The sequence below is a fragment of the Seriola aureovittata genome, chromosome 6 (genome assembly GCF_021018895.1).
Source record: "Seriola aureovittata isolate HTS-2021-v1 ecotype China chromosome 6, ASM2101889v1, whole genome shotgun sequence".
Taxonomy (NCBI): Eukaryota; Metazoa; Chordata; class Actinopteri; order Carangiformes; family Carangidae; genus Seriola; species Seriola aureovittata.
The window spans coordinates 25,523,989-25,548,367 of NC_079369.1; the positions used below are offsets into that span (position 1 = coordinate 25,523,989).

General features: G+C 41.8%; 1 protein-coding gene across 2 annotated transcripts in view; it reads left to right on the forward strand.

Moving 5' to 3' along the window:
• Positions 1 to 24,379, forward strand: part of si:ch211-191a24.3 (tensin-3) — a 54,420-nt gene that overhangs the window by 2,898 nt on the left and 27,143 nt on the right. The window contains exons 2-14 of one of the 2 annotated variants that reach the window (XM_056378411.1): positions 1,344 to 1,517; positions 2,604 to 2,654; positions 3,159 to 3,281; positions 3,447 to 3,511; positions 6,593 to 6,676; positions 6,934 to 7,046; positions 8,815 to 8,875; positions 8,966 to 9,041; positions 9,899 to 10,028; positions 10,300 to 10,365; positions 11,840 to 11,944; positions 17,310 to 18,206; positions 23,888 to 24,018. In XM_056378411.1, coding sequence (XP_056234386.1) covers positions 1,368 to 1,517; positions 2,604 to 2,654; positions 3,159 to 3,281; positions 3,447 to 3,511; positions 6,593 to 6,676; positions 6,934 to 7,046; positions 8,815 to 8,875; positions 8,966 to 9,041; positions 9,899 to 10,028; positions 10,300 to 10,365; positions 11,840 to 11,944; positions 17,310 to 18,206; positions 23,888 to 24,018 — 2,052 coding nt within the window. In that variant the 5' untranslated portion in view covers positions 1,344 to 1,367. Of the gene's footprint in view, positions 1 to 1,343; positions 1,518 to 2,603; positions 2,655 to 3,158; positions 3,282 to 3,446; positions 3,512 to 6,592; positions 6,677 to 6,933; positions 7,047 to 8,814; positions 8,876 to 8,965; positions 9,042 to 9,898; positions 10,029 to 10,299; positions 10,366 to 11,839; positions 11,945 to 17,309; positions 18,207 to 23,887; positions 24,019 to 24,379 lie in introns of those variants that run through there. The other variant, XM_056378412.1, reaches the window with a different exon arrangement.

Sequence of the window (24,379 nt, forward strand, 5' to 3'; positions counted from 1 at the left end):
TCTAATTTTAAGACACGTTTCATGGCTTTGGATTTATAAGGTCAAAATGCCAGGCACCTCACTCTACTGTTACTCCATTAAAGCTCCATATTTTCCTCTTATCCAGTGTTTTATTTGAAGTGTTGATCCATAAGAAGATATATTTGTTGTTTAAAGAACCAAAAACCATCTCAATGTAGTTTTACATCTCCTCTCTCAGGCTTCTCTCTGGAGCTCTAGTAACAACAGGTCAGTGAGCCAATCAGAAGAGAGGATGCTCTGAGTCTCTCTTCTGATTGACTGACTGTTTTCTGAGTGATCCAATAAAAATATAGCAGATTTCAGGTAAACACTCAGAGAAACCAAATCCTGCAAGGTTGCTTGGTAGGTCCAGGTGAGCAGGGCTTGGGTCATGGGGAATGGCTGAGAGCAGTGACTGCATTGTTGTGACATCACAAAGTTACAGGAAGTACTGACAGATGGTTTTCAGGCTCAATTTCTGAATACAGGCTGTGTGCATTTCTCTGTGGACTGAGGCTTTGATACTTTCACAGTATTAATATAGAATCTAGACCTGATCTATAATCAAACAACACATGGACATCTACCTTTAGACTATATGGGACCATTAATAAGAACATAATTTGGGTTGCCAGGTTGTGGAAAATCAGGATCAGTGGTCAAACATAGGAGTGGACACCCTAACAAACTAAAGAGCTACAGGACAGGTCAAATATCTGCTGAAGGATAACCTAAAAGTTCCTCTTGAAAGGAACTAAAAAGCATTTATAAATAATGTATAAATCTTAAATGAATAATTACAGCTTTTGGACCTTTTATTAACGGTGTCTTACCAGAAAGTTGTACTGATAAGACATTTCATTTTCAAAATATAGGACCATTAATGCTTAAAACTAAAAATAAACCTACAAAAAATGTTGTGGAGTGATGTGAATAACACATTTTTGCCAAGGCCATGATGTTTTGTGCTCACTTTAATGGTTTCATGTTGATGAGTAATGAGGTTGTGATTCTTCTCTGACTCATCATCGCCTCTCCTGTGGTCACGAGCTGAGTGAGGGGTTCCAGTCGCTAAGCATTTGTTTCAGTTCCTTATTTTTTTGGCCTTGACTCCACTTTGTTTTAGCATCACATCCAGTAAAAGGATTTTCAGATTAAAAACGCTGACCGCATTTGAACCCAGATATCGCTGTCTGGGCCAAAAACGCTCTGCAGTTCCAGCTGATATGGCACAAGCTCAGATAAATGCTCTGCAAACAGCTGCTGACCTGCAGGGAAAATTCTCACTTTTTTCCATGACTGTCACTGTCACACCCTGAATTTCACTTCCTGTGTCTTTATAGGTGCCCATGTGACTGAAGCCAGTCATGGAGGAACTGCGCCAAATTGATCTGACCTACATCACTGAACGTATCATCACCATATTCTGCCCTCCTGAGTGTCTGGAGGAGAGCTACCTGCAAAACCTGCAGGACATTATTCGCATGCTGCAGTCCAAGCATGTACACAACTACATGGTGAGATGGCTGAAACATACAGTGGAAGAGGAAGTACTCAGATCTTAAGTTAAATGTAGAAATAAGAAATACCCAAAATGGTACTCGAGTAAAAACAAAACTGGGTTACTAACAGAACAAAGTGGGCAACTGCAGGAGCTCCAAATTCCCTGGGGCCCCAAAAGCCACAAGTTTACTGCATTCATTTGGGTGTATATATTTTGATTAATTTGTTTGAAATGTGCACAACTGCGATGGTTCCTCCATCCTCCATTTGCACATTCAAATTATTTTTTGTCTGACCAACAATCAAAAAGCAAAGATAGTGAATTTTCTATCACAGAAAACTGCGAAGATAACATATAACAATAACAGCCAAAGCCGCCTTTCAACACACCTGGAGGGAATTCAAATTTGGTACAAACATTTACCTGGACTCAAGGATGAACTGTCTAGATTTTGGTGGTCAAAGGTCAAAGGTCACTATGATCTCACAAAACATGTTTTTGGCCATAGCTCACAAATTCATACCCTATGACACAATTTAACACAATTTGTAACAGGATAAAATAATGAAGTGATGATATTTTATATCCAAAAGGTTAAAGGTCAACCACACTGTGACAATATAATGTTCTGCAAAAACAACTTCTGCCGTTATTCAGTGCTGTAACTGAGGAAGGAGAGATTGTGACCATATTTCCTGCAGCTTGACATTTTGGCAGAGGCGTACAACCACAATTCTAGTTAGCTTAAAAAAATGACTCAGTTAATTAATTATCACAATTGTTGCTGATTAATTTCCTGACTAAAATCAATCGATTAATGAACTAATCGTGTCACCTCTCGAGTACTCGGATGTACAGTGGGATTAATAAGGGCCCAGAAACAAATGTTTGCCTTGTTGGAGATTATGAATAAAAGTACAAAAGTACTAGCATCAAAATATATTTAATGTACCAAAAGTAAAAGTACTCATTATGCAGAACAGTCCATTGCAGAATAATAAATATTACATTATTGGACTGATGCATTAATATACATATCACTTTAAGATTGCAGCTTGTTTGGGTCTAATTATAAATCCGTGTTTCCTTCCTTCTTCAGCTCATCAACCTCTCACAGAAGAATGGCACTCTCACACAAATGAACCACAAGGTAATGATGCCACTTCACATGGTTTATGTACAACAGTAAATATTGCAGTATGCTGTAAAGTATGTCAAGTCAATACTGGTCTAGTTTTTTATTTATATAGCACATATCATATGGCAGGCATAAACTCAATGTGCTTCAAAATAAAAGCAAGGACACATCATACACGACAAAATATAAAATAGCATATAAGATAAGAAAATATTACATAAATAAAAGATAGAACAAAAAACATACAGATTAGGAAGGTATTTTTATTATCATCATTATTCTAAAAGTGAGATAATAACAATAATAATACTGACTCACACCACACACTTGAACCTAACTAAAAGCTTGCGAAAAGAAATATGATATTAATTTACTTTAACTTAAGAAGACACTGTTGTAGCAGACCGTAGTTCATATGGTAAAGAATCCCAGAGAGCAGGAATATAATGACTGAAGGCACCATGAGCTGATTTAGAGTTAATTCTTGGTATAGTGAGGACACCTTTATATGTTCAGGTTTTGGACACCGGTTGGGTGGATCTCCTGGCTCCCAGCTTGGATCAGATCTTGAGTGTGTGCACAACCATGGAGAACTGGCTGCAAACAAACCCGAAGCATGTCCTGGTGTTACACTGCAGGGTAAACTCCTCTGATTCCTCTGCACCACACACACACACACACACACACACACACACACACACACACACACACACACACACAGACACCATTCTTTAAATTGATCTGTGTGCTGTAGGTGAGTATGTTAAAGTTTATTTGTCCTGATTCTGTGTCTGTGCTCCACAGGGAGGTAAAGGGCGGATCGGGGTCCTGGTGGCTTCTTACATCCACTTCAGCAACATGTCAGCCAGGTAACACTGATGTCAGGGTGAATGTGTTCAAATGTTATAGATAAAAAGAAAATTAAAAAAAATAAATATAAGTAGGAAATATAAATGTCAATGTTAACTTCAGCATTTGCAAACCAGATGAGATTTGGTGACAGCCATGCTAGCAGCCATGCTATGTGTTGTGTGTTGTGTTGTTGAAATATTTAACTCAGAAACAGGAGAGGATCAGGAAAACAATATTTAATGGCAACCCATCCAGTATTTGTTGATATATAGTATGTCCATCCTAGATTAAAGCTGAGAGATTTGGACACTGCCAAACACAGAGTCCACAAAAGAGATGATGTCATGGCGACACAGATAAAAGATCCACTGCGGTCTTCATCTACTGCCATCAGCAGGCCAAACGAAGAAGAACCTTTTAACATTTGGTTCTGTCCAACAACAAACTTTTCAACCTCCGAGAGGAAGCCAAATAATTGTACAAAATCAATGTTTTAGTTAGGAAAAGCTGTAAATTAATAACACAGTGTTGACATTTACTGTTGGGCCTGCCTCCAGATCAAAGAGTGCTGATGGAACAATAGACAGAGGCTGATCTACTGTACGTCTCCACCAGGCAAAGGGCAGTACATCTGAATGAAAGAGACTTTGAACTGGACTGTTATTTGATTTTCAGGCAGGGATCCTGTTGCTGTTGGACAACAGTGAATTTATTCACTCTTAATCTACCTGCATGTCAGACTCTGGGTCTGTAGGAGGCGCAAAACATAGTTAACTTCACGCAAAGGCATCTTTAAAGCAAACATTGCAGTCTTTGCAGTGTATGCCATTACATAACTTCAACTTCTGCTTTAAGGTCTCTATGTGGGCTATTAAAAGCACATCCTCCTTGAACCATGTATAATAATGGGATGAAGTGAAAGGTGAAAGGAGAGTGGTGGGCTGGACACTGGCAGCTAAATGCAGAAAAGAGGAAGATCAGGTTGAATTCTATACTGCTGGTGTGCACGTGTGTGTGTGCTCTCTGTTCATGGCCGAGCAGTTGACTCACTGTTGAGAAATATTTGATTATGACCATTGTTCCTCTCACAGTCATACTGTACATGCCTGTGTGAATGAGTATGCATCTGATCTGACCGGTTCTAGTCAGTTCACACAAGTTGCAAAATAAAGTTGTGGTATTTAGTCACGCAGAGAGTTTTGGTTTTATTATATTTAATCACTGAGATTTCTGCTGGCACCCCCATACACAAATGTAATATATGTACATTTATTGAAAGTCCATATATGAAATATATGTACATATAAAATAAGAGCACATGTAAAAATAATATATAAAAACTATTAGAAATTGGAATCATTTCATATATTGACATATAAATCGTATACAAATATGTATGTTTATGTATCTAAGCATATACAATTTTTATGCTTTAATAAATAAAATCATAAATATTTATTATATATTTATATACAAATCTTACCATGGGTATTTCATGTATGTTATAAACTTATATCTTCATATATTCAGAGAATGTATAGTCTATATGTGATAATAATAAATTCCCTTATAGTTAACATACTGTATATGGCAACATCACTGTTGATATAGGGACACATATGTCATATATTACATTTCTGTAATGTTACTCTGGATAAGTCACAGAATAAACTGTTGACAAGTTTCATAGGCAGGAAGTGGTCTGGGGACACCGGTCCTGAAAAGGCTCACTGCTGTTGGATATTTTTAATCCCTTAAAGGAGATTTTACACATCATCAGAGTCTGTTTACTGGTCTTTGGGAGCAGCGCATGAAGCCTTTTGTGGCTCCAGAGGGAGCTGTGTGAAGTCTGATAAATATCTTGACTCAACGTTGGTCGGGTCTGAGGACTACAAGTTTGAAAATTAAAAACAGTGTTACACATCTGTATCAGCGTGTTCCAGCTCTTCATTGAAGCTGCAGAGAGAGAGTGAAATATCAAATCATTTTAGAACATTTTAGCAACATTTAATATAAAGTTTTGCAGATGAGATAATCTCACCACGAGGTCCATGAAGTAGCTGTTTTAGAGCTTTCAATCCTCCGACCTGAACAATTGGCGCCCCTACAACGGCAGGCATATGGGGCGTTGGTTATCATGGTTACAATAATAAACACTTCAGCTGTGTACACCTACTTTCGTCGCCATGGTTACTATAACAACGTTAATGGCTTGGTTAGGTTTAGGCACAAAAACTACTTGGTCAGGTTTAGGAAAAAATTGCAATTTGGGGTGAAATAAGAACACTAGACAATCTTTGTTGTCATGGTAACAATCATAACAACCTGCTTAACTTTGTTGAACCATTCATGCATAATAGAAGCTGTGTCCCAGTTCAGGGACTGCATCCTTCGGAGGACGTAGTCTACGAAGGTGTGTCCCGTTGTAAACCGTGAAGGCCGAACCAAAATGAGGCGTCTGGTCTACGGAGGATTTTTCCGTTGTGTCACCAGCTGTGCCTGCCCTTACCGTTGGCTCCTGTCTCCTAGCAACCTTGAGAACGAGTAACTTTTTCTCACAAATACTTGAGGTTTAAAGGCCCCTTGGTTTTAACAATTGTACTGTTAGCTGTTGAACTGAGCTGACATGATAATTTCTATGGTCACTAGATGTTGCCTAGCAACAAAACTTAGCTATGGGTCATAATAACCTGCTGCACAAATAACCTGTGGGCTTGTTCTCCTAACGTTTTCCCAGTTGTCTTGGAAGTATAGATGTTTTATTTCCATGTTTTGTCCATGTTTGTAGCTATTGTGGAGCTTTTGATCATAATCACATTATCTTCATCAGCAAAGTTTTTACCCACCATATAAGTGACATTTCGGAGGTTTTTAGTGACGTGAGTGACACAGACAATATTGTATTCGTTTTCATTGTACTGGGACAAAATCTCAGAGGCAGATATTTCGAAACCTCTCTGCATAAAAATCAAATTGTCTACACAGGTATATAGCACCACAGGTAACTGAGGATATCTATATTTTGTAATGTGGGTGAACAGAGGAGTGTGGGTGTAGTATTACATGCACCATGATCTGAATATACTCCTCTCCCTCAGTGCAGGCCTTTCTCTCGACCACTTTGCCATGAGGAGGTTCTACAACGACAAGCTGTTTGCTCTGATGACCCCTTCACAGAAACGGTAAGAACAGGCTCGATTGAGCAGGATCGCTGCGGGTTCAAAGGTCAACAGCTGCCTAACCTTCAGCATCTGATCTACGATGTAGACCGAGGGATCTGCTGTGGCTGTTGACCTCTGACTGCAAGGTCACTAATCACCCAATTTATCCTCTTGTGAAATAGTTATAATTATAAAGCTACTAGAGGGAGCGTGACTCAATGAAACTACACTTTCATACATACATAAACGAAATGAATTCATCTCTCTCTGCTCTGCAGGTATGTTTGGATGCTGGGGAGCATGTTAAAAGGAGGTCTGAGGATGTGTCCCTCTCCATCTTTCCTCCTCTGTGTTGTTCTTCATGGTCTTCCCAAAATAAGACCAGATGGAGGTGAGCAGCAGATGTCTGATCTGAAAGAGAGTGAACCAGATAAATAGCAGTAGCAGCACCGTTGTAGGAGTCCTCTTTCCTGCTTTCTCTCTACTAGATTAAAGTAATTATACAGCAGTAATGCAGTGAACATAGAACACCACTTTGATACACCAGATTTATTTGTGTTTTTAGCAAATTTCACTCATAATATAATAATCCAAACTGATGCTGCAAGCAGGGGTCGAGCAAGAGTTCAAAAGTATTTTTTACACTTGCTCTTGACATGAGTTAGAAGGAGTTTAGACCTGTTTTTCACTTAGTCTAGACTCATGCAAGTCAAGTCCAGTGAGAAATAAAGCCCAATATCACAACCCAACCCAGCCGGCATGCAGTTAACCAGCAACGTTACTAGACTTTGAGATTTGGTTAAATGTAGGTTGTGACATCTGGTGACCAGCATTCAATGTCAGGACAAAGTCTAAAGCCAAAGTTGATTTGACGTAAAATACTGACGACAGCTGATGTTGATGTTTTGTCGGTTTTAAGTTGTGTCGTTAAGTCACCAAAATCCAACGTCTTCCAAACGTCTCACGCCAACGCCATCTTGACATATGCTAAGTCAAGTCAACTTTATTTCTGGAGCACAATTAAACACAGCTTGAGCTGACCGAAGTGCTGTACAAATCACAATTAAAATAAACTAAAGCAGGTAAAACAAATGCATAGAATAAGTAAAGGTAAAACACAAGGAAAACATAGTAAATCTACTGTTTACAGAACATTTAAACGTACTAACAAAAACAAGAAAATAGCAAGGAGCAAATACATGACAACTGACTAAAAGGTTAGCGGTGGGTATTGTTGGGTTTTGACATCAAACCAATCTTCGTTCATAACCAAGATTTAACATCTGTCCGACATTAGAGTCGTAAGAATCTATCGTCTTTCTGATGTTACATTATACATGATGGGAAGGGGCTTTACGTTCTGTACAGCACTGGCTCTCACAGAGGGGTCCGGGGAAACGTGGAGGACATTCCTGGGGGTCCCCAGAAAAAAATTCAATCCATAAGTAGCACAATGACAGAATGTATGACTATTTTGGTCACAGGTTTCAAACACTCTCTGTCATAAAACATCTAAAAGTAAAAATCTTACCAGATGGTTTAATACGTGGCAGTTTGGGGATATGAAAAAGTTTGTACAGCATACGACACCCTCTGTCTTTAGACCCCTGATGTGGACAAGAAAAAGATTCTCCAACAAACCCTTTAACAGCAAAAAACAATACAAGACTCAAGTCTGTCAGAGCAAGGTCACTGAATGCTGCTCAAGATGTTTAACAGTCAAAGCCTTGAGACCTGAAGGTTTCTGCCCTCAAGTCTCAAGTCAGGTCAACGCTTGAAGAAGACATGGCTCAAAGAGTGACAGCAGCCGAGGCTCAGGGAGTCATTTTTGTGATAACAGAGTCTTTGCAGGCTCATAATGCTGACACTGTTTTTCCTGACTTGACTCAGAATGGGGTTTACATGATAGTAATGTACATATTGTATCTATGGGTGCTTACACTGTTGTGTCTCTTCAAATTTTATCCTGACTGCTAATTGGTTTATAAACATGCATCATTGCAGCAGTCACACTGTGACGGTTTGCTCCTAAATGTCTGACACTGTTTCTGTCTGTGTTTGATTTCCAAACATCTGAATCACCATCTTTCTCCCACAGTTGTCACAGTTGTCTCACAAGCTCGGCCATTTTGTTATTAATCATGTCGTCTTCTTCTCAGGATGTTGCCTCTTTCTGAGAGTCTACCAGAGCCTGCAGGCTGTCTGCACATCAGCAGTTTAGTAAGAAATAATACAGTCCATCGTAATATAATCATCTCTAAACATAACACACAGGATGCAGCAGGTAACGTGTTTTTATCTCCATCGCAGCCACGTTACTGCAGCGCAGACGGACCGGCTCTACTTTGTGCTACAGCCGGCTCAGCTGCTCAAAGGAGACATCATGGTGAGATGTGTCTGAACTTTATTCTCAGTCTCTGAGAAATGATCCAACGGCTTTTTAACATCATTTAAAAGTTATCATTACTACTGTCGTAGGGAGCCAGTAGGGGGCGCCAAAAGGAGCTAAGCTATTTTGCTCTTCTTTTTGAGATTATTTTACTTTTTTTATTTATGAAACTGAAGACTGATTTTTTTTTTTTACAAAGGCCTCTCCTTATTATTACTATCATTTTGTTTTTTTGGGATCACTTTATTTAACGGATCAGTGATTTCCAAATTATTTCCTATAATATTTCCTAATATTATTCCATGAGGTTTCCTGTGTGTTACTATTTCTAAGGAAAAAAGGCATTTCTGGAAAGAAAATATTGAATTAAACCCAAATAAATACTGAAAAATACGTTAATATATGACAGACTAAAACACTCACAGTTTACATTAGACTGAAGTTAATTAATTGGAAGTTTCTATTTTCCCTGTATTTAGTACCAAACTGTATAATTGATTAATTGATTGTTTATTTGAGTGGTAACCTTAATGGCTGCATGACAAATCATAATATGCACTTCCATAAATCCAGTTCTTAGATTTGACACAGTGTCTCATCTTTAATTTGAATGTAGTTTATATTAAGTTATAATTCTGTCCAGGAACATTCTTGGAAATCTTTAGAGAAACTATTTAAAAAAGATATGTGTCTAATATGTTGTAAAGTGCTAAAAATATAAATAATGATATAAAACATATATGAAACAATATGAAAATCAATAATGATATAAGTAAACTAAATAGGTGTTATTTTGCTTTGTTAGACTGGCAGCTCATACATGTGTGTGTTCTGTCGTTACTTTCTGACTGTAGGTGGTGTGTTATGATAAGAACAGCCGCTTGTCCAGCCGCCAGGTCGTCTTCCGTCTCCAGTTTCACACCGGCCTCGTGCACGGACACACACTCACCTTCTTGAAGGCAGACCTTGACTGTGCCAGTGAAGGTACTTATAACCTGCTGCATGCATACACACACACACACACACACACACACACACACACACACACACACACACACTGTACTCCACTCTATCAGTCTTATTCTGTGACTGATAAATCCTTCTGCTCCGTCCTGTCTCCGCCAATGTAAACACCTGAGCTGAACTGACCTTGGACCCCGTATCAGCTGTGCAGATGTGAAGTACACATGAGAACAAGGACCAGTAAAGTTACCTGTCCGGGGGTGTCTGATCTCTGTCTTATGTAATATTCCAGATCCTCGGTTCCCAGAAGATGGAAAAGTGGAGCTGCTGCTTTCTGAAAGTCCCGAAAAGATTACAGGTAGACTTCCTCTCACAAAAGAGGATTTTATTTCTTTTTTTTTTAACTTTAAAAATGAAGCTTGTAGCTACGTAAAGACTGAGAGCCATCAACTCAGGTGTTTTTCCAGCTTTGATCCAGAATCTGCAGAATCATGGTTCAAGTTGTTAGTTTTTATTCTTCTGAATTTAGCAAGATTAAAGGTCCTATATTTTCCTCTTGTTGATCCATAAGAAGATATATTTGTGGTTTTAAGAACCTAAAATCATCTCAATGTAGTTTTACATCTCCTCTCTCAGGCTTCTCTCTGAAGCTCTAGTAACAACAGGTCGGTGAGCCAATCAAAAGAGAGGATCAGAGCCTCCTCTCTTCTGATTTGCTCACTGACCTGTTTTTGCTAGAGCTCCAGACTGTTTTCTGGGTGATCCAGTAAAAATAAAGCAGATTTCAGGTAAACACTCAGGGAAACCAAATCCTGGTTGGAAGGTGGGTCCAGGTGGGCGGGTCTTGGTGACTGCTTTGTTGTGACATCACAAAGTTCCAGAAGTCCTGACAGTTCGTTTGAAGGCTCAGTGTCTGAATACAGGCTGTGTGCATTTCTCTGTGGACTGAGGCTTTGATACTTTCACAGTATTAATATAGAACCTAGACCTGCTTTTTAATCAAACAACACATGGACATCGACCTTTAGAATATATGGACCTTTAAGAGTCTAATGCCACACAAGCAAAATCATAATCAATAATGAGGTTTGAGGATATTGGAGAAATAAGCAGAACTTTCTGTGGCAGAAGCTTTTCCTACTTTCCTGTTCTATTAGAAAGGTCACGACCCCTAACATTCATCTTGTTGACCTCTAACTCATGCATACAAATACCTAGACTCTTGCACACACACACAGAGACTCATAGACACATGATATAGGCTCACAAATGCTGCTTCCATTGTGTGTCTCAACTCAAGCAGAGGAGACAGAAATGACTCAGTTTGAAGCATGACACACACACACATACACACACACTAATAATGAATGAAAAAGTTCATTATTGAGTTCAGCAGCCGCTCACCCAGGTGGGGGCAGTGTTGGACACCAGGAGAAAGGGCCGACTGGCCTTCGCACACACAACCACACTCCTTGCCTCTCAACAGGAAGCAATATGAGGAGTTATCACACACACACATCTGACAGGAATTCAGATTGCAGATACTGTACACAGGAGAGAACACATAGGCGGAGAAAATCAGAGCGCACGCACACAAACGCACACAAACGCACACACACACACACACACACACACACATATTGACGGACAGCAAGAAACTGAAACAAAATTAAACCCAAATTATGACTGAAATGAAATATGAAATCGATTCTGGGAAATCAGTTGGTGTTATCACACATAGCTGCGTGTGTGGGTGTGTGCGTGCCTTGTTGTTGGTTAACTGACTCCTGACAAGCGCTGCCTTTGTGTCTGCCGGTCATTTCCATGTGCAGGCAGAGAGCTGTGGCACAACGGCACCTCTGTCACAGTGGACTATGACACCTTGGACCCTTTAGTGAGGCGAGACTCCTTCCAGGACATGTCTTCTCTTGAAACAGGTCAGATACATTTTTACTGATTTTAATCAGAATTTCCTCTTTTTTAAAAAAAAAAAAAAAACACTTTCCCTACGTTACTTTCATTTTCTTTTCCTATTGTGTTGAATTCCTGTGGATCCCCGGTGTAATTATTAGACAGCATGTGACTTCAGTTCGTCTCTGCTCTACTCTAACATAATGTTGTCCTTCAGTTACCTTCAGTTACCTTTGTCCGTGACATTCTGAAAACTAGAGCGCCACAACAGTTCAGGTCGACTTAGTTCACACTTATAAACCCTCATGTCTCATGTAGACTTCACATGCTGGTAACCTGCTGGTAATTTTCCAAAGTATGCTGCACAGCTTCACATGTGTTCATGTTTTCTCCTGCCATTGGCTTCCATTCATTTTTACAGAATATGAAAATTTGTTAAGCGATTAACCCCTGATGTGTAATCCACCACATACACATCAAGTCTGTGTTAATATTATTTTGTCAAAATTCATATTTCCTTATGTGAGATTGCAGAAGTTATTCAGATTATTATATATATCATACAGATATTATTTTCATATTTGGAAACTGTAAAACAGAGTTTAAATTATGTACATGCGCAGTTCTGCTGATGACAGCTGTGAGATGTGGCTGAGAGCTCTGGAAGTTCTTCAGTAAGTGGAGCTTGAGCAAAGATTTTAATTATTTATTTTTTATCAAAACATTTCGATTAGATTTGTGAGGGAGCAAAACATTAACATGTGACAACAAGTTGCATATTTCTACATGTTCTGAAGGATTTGATTTCTTCCACAGAAACTGAAGAGCTGCTGCTCGTGATTTCTATTTCTGTTCTTCCTTTGAGTTACTGACATCAACAAACCAGACAATCAATGAATATTTGAACACGAGTAAAAACTAAAAATACTGCGTCAGTGGAACTTGGATTTAACTGGCATTTGGCCTCCATGATAACTTCCACCCAATAACAACAGCATTGTCTTTAAAATGGTTAGTTTGACTGTAAAGTATATGTTTTTTTTTAATAGCATAAAGGGAATAAAACATGCAAAATCATGGGAATAGTCCTTATATATAGTCCTAACTATGCTTTGTGAAGCAGGCTTGTGACTTTAAGGTCACCCTGGACCAGCAGGTTAATTCTCCTTCACTACCACCACTGAGGCGCCCTTGAGCAGGGTAGTTGACCCTGAACTGCTCCAGTGCTGCTGCTTAGTAACCAACAGTTCAGACTGTAGTTGTTCCAGGTGTGAGTGGGTACAACTGTATGAGTGTGAACAAGGTCATCCTGAAATTTAAAAATGTATAAACTCCACAAATTAATAAATAAAGACAGACTCAAAAGGGTTTCATCTTAGTGCTAAACACAGAGGATTCTCACTAACTCTGCAGCTTTTTCGTCTCTTTTTTCAGCACATTTTCTGCACTGTCTCATCAGCTCTGTTTCCTACGGTGGCCCTGAGAGCTCAACACTCTGCAGCTTGAGAAAACACATGCAAACGGACTGACCACAAACAAATTCAGAAAACATCTTCATCAATTTGACAAAACATGGGCTGCAAATACTCACAACACAGCAGAGGTGTTTCCATGGGACACTAAAAAGTGATGATGGGGCACTGCGGTAGAGCGCATACCATGAAAGTGTAGTCCTAACAGCAACGGCCTGGATTGGAGTCCAACCCCACTGTTGCCATCGGAAACAAGGCAGAAATAACTTATAATACATCCATACAAGTTCGTCCCATGCATGCAGGTGGGGGTGAGTTATGCAGCAAAGGGGCCTCAGGTTGAACTTGTGTATGACTTATGTATTATAACACATCCATGTGCTTTTGTTGTTCAATGCTTTTAACTTCAAAAGTCACAAAGCATTGAACAACAAGTGCGTCCCAGCCAGATTCATCACTTCTGTTGTGTTGTGAGTGTGCAGCACATGTGTTGTCAAAGTGATGAAGATATTTCCTGAATGTGTTTGTGTTTTGTCTGTTAGCATGTGTTTTCTTAAGTTGCATTGCAATGACTTCTCAGGGCCACTGTAGTTTCCAGCAAATAAGCTCTGATAAATCCTGCTCAGCGCCACACAGCAGACTGACAGTCAGAGACTTAATAAGGTGTAATATTTAAAAACTTGAGATTTCTTTTTCTCAGTAGCTGGTGGGGACCAAACCAGAGCTAAAAGGAGAGGAAAGTGCTAAAACATGACTCATATGCAATGATAAAAGTTGCTCTGTCTGTCTCCTGTGTGTGGAAGTAGCCAGATGCTAACATGTTAGACAATATGTCAAACATTGTGTGTTTTTCTGCCCCCAAGTGGCCAAAATAAAAAACAAAAGAAATCTGTGACTGTATCTCTGGCTGCTGTTCAGATGTCATGTCCCCCTGTGGGTGCTGATCCAGTCTCTGAGAGCATGTTTTTAGACTCTGGTCTTCGCCGTGGTCAGACTTGTGGGTAACTGTCTGGTCATTAGTGCAACAGCTTACAACTGTTGTGGTCACAGAAGCCTCTCTGACGTTCCACGGATAAATGGGTGCAACAACAATCATTTAGACCAGACCTGTGTGTGTGTGTGTGTGTGTGTGTGTGTGTGTGTGTGTGTGTGTTTATGTGGAGGTGGCTGTTTTTCAAGGAGTTTCAATATAGTTAGGATAACCATTCACACACAGAAAAACATACTTGCAGACAGCTGAAACAATCACTGTCAACCGGTGGTTGAGGTTTCAGTTCCAGCTGTTTTATGCTGTTTGCTAAATCTGCTCCGGCCAGCCATGTAATTTAAATAGAAGGATCACTGGGGGAGCGATGTGGAAATGTAGCATGTAAACACACCAACACACACACAAATATATATATATAAATACACACACACATACATGGCCATTACATTTAACCACCAGCACTCACGCATGCACACAAGCGTAATGAGGGTGCCAGCCAGTTAGCAACGCAACCATTCGCAAGAATGTTGTTTTCAACCACAGGTGGTTCTACTTTACCCACCCACTCACACCCCTCCCCTCTTTGTATCACTCAATCGCTACATCTTCTTTTACTCTCTTCTCCGTAATCTCTCTCTCTTGCTCTCTCTCTCTATGTGTGTGTGTTGCTCTCAGGTTCAAGCTGCAGGTTGCAATTTGTCCAATATGTCCCCTCCCCCCCCCTTCTGCACACAAGTCTCTCCAGAGCCCGCCCCCATGTTTACATTCCCCTCTCCATATTTGGCCGACTCAGGGTCCCTGTGCTTTGTGTGTTTTTGCTTGAAAGTGCATCATGTGTGTGTGTCCTCCACCTGCATTTGTGTGTGTGTGCTTGTGTGTGTGTGTGTGTGTTTGCAAGTCTAGTGAATGATCCACCCTTCAGTTTCCTTCTACTGCTTCCCCCTCTTTGACATGAAAATGCATGAGCGCACACACACTCTTTCTCCACAGCATTACCTGGACAGGATGCAGGAGGGGAGGGAGTGAGGGAGGTGGAAGAAGGGGGGGGGGTGAAGAGGGAGGGGAGGTGAGGCAAAGCAAAGGCTGATTTTTTGGTGGCGGTGAAGGCGGGGATTCATAGTGCAGGGGACGGAGCAGGCAAGGAAGGAGTGGGGGGAGAGAGAGAGAGACTAGGAGGTGGGGAGGTGAGAGAGGCAGGGAGGAGGGGGGGGCACAGGGTGGGCTGTTAGCACCTTAAGAGAAAGAATGCTCTCTGCTTGTCTTCCTGTGGCAGCCTGAGAGACAGAGAGGACGACAGGACAGCACGGGAGGAAAAAAGAGAGAGAGAGAGAGAGAGAGAGAAGAGAGAGAGGGACTTCAACCAAAGCTGGTCTGAATCTTTTTCAGTCTCTCTCTCCTCATCCTTCTCATTCAGTCCTCGTCCTCGCCTCTGTTTCCTCCGCGCTTGTCATCTGTTTTCTCTTTTCCTCTTTCTCCGGCTGCTTCAGCAAAGCTTTTCCATCCTGTTTCTAGTCTGCAGAGGGAACAGTGAAAGTTTGCCCCCCGACTGCCGGTAAAGTAAACTTCTTTTTGATGCTAGTTTGGCATGGTGTATGTGTGTGTGTGTGTGTGTGTGTGTGTGTGTGTGTGTGTGTGTGTGTGTTTGTTTGTGTGTGTTTTTTTTAATTGAAACTCTTACAGTACAGTAAAAGTTATACGGCGTGTTCATCAGTTTGTCAAGATATTCCTCATCTGTGCATCTGTGTGTGTGTGTGTGACCTATTGGGCCAGCTGTGAGGTTTTACCATGCATGTCTGGTATTTGAGTTTTATTGCCTCTCTGGACTTAAGAGGTTGCACTTATACAGCTCTGGTATGCACTGTATGTAGTGTTGCCTTCACTGTACTGTTCAGTCTTATCTGATCTAAGTGTAGCAGCCTGTATCAGAGGAGAACTCTTTTACACAGAATATGATGCTTTCTAGTTTGTTATAGATGATTGCTTTTGAATAATTGTCACTTTCCTAAATCCCACGGTGAAATCTTAAGTTACGTATTTTATCCAAAACCTAAATATATTCAGTTTATTATCATAAATGACAAAAAAAGCAGCAAATTCTCACAATCGTAAACATTTGCATATTTGCTAGAAAAAAACACAAACAATGATTCAATTATTAAAATAATTAATTAGATTAATTTTATATTGATTGTATCGATGATTAATGAAATAATTGCTATAGTAGTTAGTTAGTTATAGTAGTTGCTAATAGCTGCAAGACTCAGAAATCTTATTTATATCGCTTCAAACATTGAGTGTGTGTGTGTGTGTGTGTGTGTGTGTGTGTGTGTGTGTGTGTGTGAACAAGCGATCGGCTCTACCTGACCTCAGGTAGACCAGAGACCTCCTTTGCATGGCACACACACACACACACACATGCACAGACACACACATATGTATCCTCCAGCCCACACAAAGGGGCTCTGTGTTAACTACATGGAGTGTGTCTGGAGTGATGGCTGTGGTCCAACAGGTGGTGTGTTTTGTGTGTGTGTGTGTGTGTGTGTCATAATGAATCATATACAGTAGGTGCTGGTATGTAGTCATACATACCAAGAATATGTTCAATAAGAGGGTGTTACTGTCACTGTTAGTCAAACTTTTACAGTTTAACTTGACTAAAATGTCTCAGTCACTGATTTAATAGAAAATGATTCTGGGTCATTTAAGTTTCTGTTTATGCCAAAACATTATTTGATTCCAGTTTACTAAATGTTAATATTTGCTATTTTTCTTAGCAGTAAATTGTCACCTTATCCATTGTGGTTAAAGAAACTCTGATTTCACCATGTCCTCCTCTTCTCTACATCGCTGCTTCGTTAGGTCACATTTGCATCTGTTGTCAACATATAAACCTCGTGCTGAACACAGTGGGTTTCTTTATCTTCACAGTTCCCCCCCGTGTCCTCGACCCTGGAAATGGCAGCTTGTACGGCCGAGTGAGGAAGAAGAGCAGCGAGGAAGGAGTTTCACTGCCCTTGACCACCAGCAGTCCCAGCTGCAGCGACCGAGCTCCGTCTGCCAGCAGCGACTCTGGCCTCTCTGTGGCCTCACAGGGGAGAACCGGGGCAAGGCAGAGGAGAGGGGTTGCGCGGGACAAGAGCACCCAAGCGGGGAAGCTTCTCTCAGGGTTGGACTTTGAGATTGCCCAGCCTCTCCTGGAGGTCATGACTGAGCTCGCTGCGTGCGGCGGAGGGGAGGTGCAGATGGTTGGAGATGAGACTGGATTGGGAACCACTATCAACGGAGAGGCTTCGTCCAGCGAGAGGGAGACTGACATACTGGATGATGAGGATGATGCAGCAGCTTCTGCTTTAGACGTACTGAGCTCGAGTAGCATCGGCTCCCTGTCCTCCGAGAATCTACCGGAGACTCAGAGATCAGCCCAGGCCGAGTACTCCACGCACTCCTGGGTGCGGCAGCAGCAGATAGTGGATGTTGTCACCCATAATTACATCGAGGTGGTGGCGGAGGAGAGGTCGAGCAGGGTGAGGAAAGAGAGGCCTCCGCCTCTGGTAGCTCCTGACACACCGCCTCGAGGACTCAGCAGCAGGGAGGCCGTGCAGAGAGGGACACACAACGTCACCCAAAACACAGATAACACACACCAAGAGGAGGACTTGTCCTCGTTAACCACCGACATTGACGAGTCCATAGAGCAGCTGAACCAGCTCATTCTGGATTTGGACCCGACCTTTGTTCCCGTTCCCACCCGCTGCGCCCCCCTGTCCCGCTCCGCCTCCCTCCACACCAATGGCATCAGCCACCAGGCAAATGCACACCTGTCAGGTAAGGACCAATCAAAATAAAATAAAAACAACAGCATAAAAAAGTGAAGAAGGCAGACTGATAACCGGTAAACATCTGCTTCTTTGACATCTGGGGGTCGACTTGCGAGGCACAGGGAGCGGTTTGGTCTCCAAAGTCGTTTTATTTACATGTCGTGTTGCTGTGAGTTTGGGATTAAGTGAGTGAGTGAGTTTGGGTCAATCAAATTCACGTCACTATTGCTTGCACCCTTGTACTTGAACTCAATCATACAGACTTACGCTCCTTCTCTGCCACTTCCTTCCTCCAAGCGCCAAAACCGTGGGCGCTTCCAAATTTACACTGATTTGAAAACAAACTCCAGATTGGTCCATGTTGGATCAGCGTGTTGTTGTCAGACCCTTCCTCTACCTGTAACCACCAATAGCAGAGTGTCCTTCCAATTGAACCAATCTAGCATTTACCACACTCCAGCTGCCTGCACGTCGTAGTGTGTGTGTGTGTGTGTGTGTGTGTTGGTCCTCACTGTTAATTTCCTATGGTGTTAAAATGCTTGTATTTTTCCAAATCTGTATAGTAGGCTGTGGTTTGTGCAGGAGGTTTATCTTGGACATTTGGTTGGGACATTCAGCTGTTTAGCGCTCCCGCTGGCAGAAACATAAATTGGCACCTATGCCTCCAAGCAATGTGTTCTGTCATCACCATCCCCGTCTGTGGTTCCCCGATAGTGGAACAAGCTGCTGACTGTTATCAGAGCGGGAGCGTCCCTCTCTAGCTTCAACAATCTGTTGAAGATTCATCTCTTCAGAGAGCACCTCCTCTCCTAACTCTTTAGCTTTTAGTGTTGTCCTTCACTGCCCTTCACTGGCAGGAACACAACAAACACCTTCACTTAACATGGAGAGGCAGCAGATGTTTCACAAACCCCTGGCAGCTGTAACCAAAATAATCCAACAAGTATGTGATGGGTGAACTGGTCCTTTAACACAATTTTACTTGCATACAACCCGTCCACTGTCACAAATACACCTGGGCCAACAAGCTGGCGACAGATGAAGCTTGTGAGCTCAGACTTCACACACAGAGACGCATTTATAACCATGAAGGACTAAAGGGCTGCCTGAGAGAGAGAGAGAGAGAGAGAGAGAGAGAGAGAGCGAGAGAGAGAGACGTGTGTTAGTGACTGAAGGTGTGTGTGTACGTGTGCGCGCTGTTTGCTGAGAGGGTGGAAGCATTTGATTAAACAGGTACTAGATATTCCTGCTGTGTAAGCAGTGTAAAATCACGACCTCTGCCCTCCGCCCCATGTTGTGTTTACACTCCAATCAGTCTTATTTTGAATGGAAATATACAAGAGTTACAGGAAAGCATGTGTAAGGAGAGGCAAAGATGGAGTAGAGCCATCGAAACACAGTCCACGGGCATCATTAGGGAAGCTACAGATTTGAAGACGCTGAATGTGATTGAATGAACTTTTTATTTGGAAAGAGTCAGTTAAGACACTTATTTAACACTTCAAATTAAAATTAGAAAACTGTCAAAATCCTGATTGGAAAAAAGAAAAAAAAACATGTTTCGAAAGTTAAAGCTTAACAGTTTTGGACCCAAATGCAAAGTGGAAAAGAAAGGTTTAAAAGCAGTTTATTGTAAATTTGAACAATAGATAGATCTTTTTTTTAGTAGTTTTAATAGTTGATCAACTAATCAATTAATCAAATTATCATTGTGCCATGCACAAACTTCTTTTCCTAACAACCATTGGATGCCTCGGTGGCTCACCTGGTAGACTGCGTGCCATTTAGGATCAGTCCTTACTGCAGCAGTTTGGGTTGAGTCCAACCTGTGGCCCTTTGCTGCATGTCATCCCCTCTCTCTCTCTCCAGCTTTCCTGTCTCTCTCACTGTAACTATAATAACGGCAGAAACGTGAAGTGAATCAAGAAGACAAACACTGGGTTGAAATCTGTGTCCGACATCAAATAATGACTTGTTTAGGACTCGAAACACAAAGTTTGGGACTTGGTGCTTCACAGTCAAGACAACAATGACTTTTGCACCTCTGAGAACTTGAACCTGTTTCATACACTGTAAATAAGATGGAAGTAGCCTCCGTCACGTCACCCACAGGTTTTCAAAGAGCAGTTTTAAAGCTCAGAGTGAGCTGCTCCGCCGTCGCCATCTTGGTGGCATCTGACTCCGCCCCAAACTTCCGGCTAATCCAAAAATAGGCAAAGAGGAGGGGTGTGTGGAGCTGAGACTTCAGTGCATGCTTGTTTCTAGCATGCATACGCTCTCCTACCTGTCACTCAAAGCAGCCACGCCCTCAATTATTCACAACTTTAAGGTGAATTTTATAAACAGGTGTCATGAAGAAGGAAATTTGAACATCTATGGGGATTGACTCACTGTTGGAGCCAGACTGCTTGACCTGAACATGTCTCCTATAATTTACATTTACTTGCATTTAACCAAATCCAGCATCTTTCCCAAACCGTAACCTTCTGCTTTTGTCGCCAAACATGGTCTCTTGTTGTACCTTTCGTACGCCCGCCAACCTCCCAACCACCTCCTGTCAACTCTGCTGCGCCTCATTCAAAAAACATGATGCAGTCAGCGATTAGATTCCCTACAGAACGTAAATGCTGCTGCAGTTTAGTTGTATAGAAGCGTTTCCCTGACACAGTTGGATGCCGCCTCTTTCTCTGACCCCGTGTGTGTCAGCGCTGCCTCTTCTTCACTGTCACTTCTCACCTCGCTGGCACTCACGACAGATTTATCCCCTCTCATATCCACCGGAGACGGAGCCTGGAGGAAGAGGCGCATTTCTGCCGCGACCCCTGTCCCCACAGGTCATAGGTGTACGAGTGACGGCATCACTTCCCGCCTCATTGCACGTGGAGCAGCTGTTCTTTCAAAGCTATGGCTCCCGATTGGTCCACGCGGGAGCTCGCTGATGAAAACGGTGACAGCATCTGAATCGTGTGTGTCAGGGTCTCCGCTGTGGTTATCGGCGACCCGCGGCCATGTGCCACGTTACAGCTGACGTTGACCTCTGACCCTGTGTTTTTGCGCGCCGTTAGGTCAACGAGAGTCTTCTGAGTTCTCCTTAAATCGTGGAATTTGAGCACAGGAAATGGAGCGTGTGTGTTTGTGTATATGTAGGTCAACGAGTGTGTCAGGGAGCTGGAGGCTGATATTTCCCCAGGGCACATTTGAAGCAGTAACTCTAATATTTCACCGCTCAGTGCCTGTGTTTGAAACATGTGTTTTTTCAAGGGGATGTTTTGAGGCAGGATTTTGTAAGTGATCAGGAATGCTTTTGAAGTTTGAAACAACACTTTGCTCTCCTGTGTGTTTATATCATACCCCCCCCCCCCCCCCTTTTAGAGAGTCGCCGTCTCTAAAGTACAGTGGGTATCGAGTGATCCTCGACCCGGTGCTCTCCTCCCTCAGCAGGCCCTGTGGTGTGGGACAGAGACTGGATTAGTTTCAGTTGGGCGAACTCGGCCTCTCGTGATCTTGAGTAGATGGATGCTCACAGTGAAAGCTGAGCTCACACTGATCCTCATGGCTATCCACAATTAAGCATGAGCCCATATACGGTGAATCTCTGTCGTGACACGCACGTCAGCCGCTGCTTTCTGTGGCGTGGTGTTTGTGATGTTTCCAGGCTGCAGTACAGGAGAATTACACTGGGAACTGTAACAGTGGGATGCTGTCGCTGAACTACCAGCTCTATCTCTCTACATAGAGTTTGCAGGTTTCTGGAATGGTGGATTTCTTTTCATTATAAATGAATTTCTCATTTATTTTTGACAGAAAACGTCACTAAAGTGTCACTGTCTCCACATGCAGCTGCTACAAAGGTTAAAAAACATGTTTATATTTTTTCATGTCTGTATCAGATTCAGATTCAGCCAAGACAGAGACAGCGATAGTGGAATGTGATAGTTTCATGTGATGTTGCTGGTATGTTTTTTTGTTTATGTTCTTTTTTCTGTCTATTTTTGCTGCGAGATGTAAATAAAAACAGCCGAGACGCTGAATCTCTAGATCATTGGATGCAGCCACGAGGTGTGAGACGCCTACTTTCAGCAGTAAAGACAGTGTGTCTAACGCTCTAACCTGTTAACATGGGCGCTGAATTGAAAACCAAGACTTTCCGCTGCCGCCACGCAGCGAGCGTATTCCCAGCCTTAAGGCCAATTCCCTTCCGTCCGTGTGACATAAATATCGCCATCCGCCCATGTCCGCGAGTGAAATTTGTGAGTGTGTGTGGACCGTACGCTTGGCAAGTGCACCGACTGCACATGCTCACAGCAGCAAACTGGATTCTTTGTTACCCACATTTATATGACTCCTCTTTGAAACAGTACAAAGACAAATGACATTGAACTCCTGGTCCTATTCTCCTGTTCTCATTAAGCAGTTGCACATTATATTTTGCGTTTTTGCCTTCCTCTTGTTCTCTTCTCCTACTTCTTCTTGATTTTTATAAAAGTTTAATATCAGACCCTTGTTTCTGCTACGAATGGAACCGCGTGTGTGTCCACACAACTGGAGAAAAGTCTGTAGCTGTGACGCAGATGCGGAAAAAAGTCTGTGCCTTAAGATTGTTTTTCTAGCTGAGTAAAATTACCCAAATATACAGAATAAAGTTTGCACTGTATAACCATCAACTGATCTCCTGCCTCTTGAAGTTTTTACTTTATTGTTAGCTGTCTACAATAACCAAACAACCTCTTTGCTATCATACCTGCATTTCTAATTTTAGTGTTTTCTGTGTATCAATAAAAAAAAAAAAAAAATGGGCTCAAATTATTGACATTGAAATTTTTGGTCATTAACTCCACAACTGGTGGCTGGTGGTGGATAAAATAAGCCTTTGTTCGTCAGTTTGTTCTATATTCCTATATTATTTTCACCCTGCTGGTCAGAAGCAGCTTGTTATACATTATCTGTTTAATGTGAGTATGGATGTCTGTGAGTGGATGATCTACTCACATCTGAAAACAACCGATTGAACAGATGTTTTTCCGACTAAACACCGTGATGTTCCACCATCTGGTCCCAGAGGAGCCTCACTTAGTCACACAGACTCTGCCCTGATAAACACACTGATACAAGCAGTTTGTCAGACACAAACACACCAAACGGCAATTTCTGTCATCACCTTTTATTGCATCTGGTCATAACAACGTGTCAATCGTCGCGGTTCAATGATTTCAGGATCCAAATACAGACACAGACACAGACACAGACAGACACACACACACACACACACACACACACACACACACACACACACACACACACACAGAGGCAGACAAAAGATTGAGGGGGGACACACACTAAAGGGAGGCAAAGGTAATGAGGAAAAGGTGAAAGTAATCAGGGCGGGGCAGGTAATCACATAGGCGGGAAACACACACAAATGCAGGAGGTGAAACATTCACAAGAAAGGCGATTTCAAAATAAAACAGGAAATGCTAAACAGAGTCCAGACCTGAAGACAGGAGGGACAGCTCATGAATCAACACTCTTTATTGTTATGCTTCTTTTTTCTTTTTTTTCTTACTGTAGACATAACAGTTGGTGGATGTGTATATTCATGGAGGAACATATGACTGATTAGATTTCTGATCATAATCTGTCTGACTGTCTGACTAACCACCTCCTCTTTATCTCTCTCCTCCTGATCAGGGTGGAAGCAGCAGAAGCAGGTCAGTAATGTGACAGACTACGCCGGTCTACACAGTCCAGGATGGATAGGGGGGACACCTCAGACCTTCAGGGGCTCCCCAGTCCACAGTCCCCCTTTCTCACCTTCTCGGGTAAATACAGTTTCCTGTTCAACTCACCTGTCAGCCACTTTACTTTAACCCTAACCCCCAGTAATCCATCAGTAGCTAATAGAACATAAAGATAACACAACATTAGTGAGAAGTGATCAGATTAACTGACAAAGTCCTGGCAAAAAGAAGCTTGGCACCCTGGGAAAACACATCAGTGAAACATTTTTATCATAAAGGCTGTTAAAAGCTTCAAAAGGTTATTTTCTTAAAGTAGTTAAAAATAATCAAAACAACTAAAATTAAGCGGCATGGATGCTGCGATAAAATGAGAAGCTTAAATATTGTCCAGCCAGTTGAGAAAAACAAGGTAATTAAAAGTCCAGAAAGCAGAGCGAGTCTT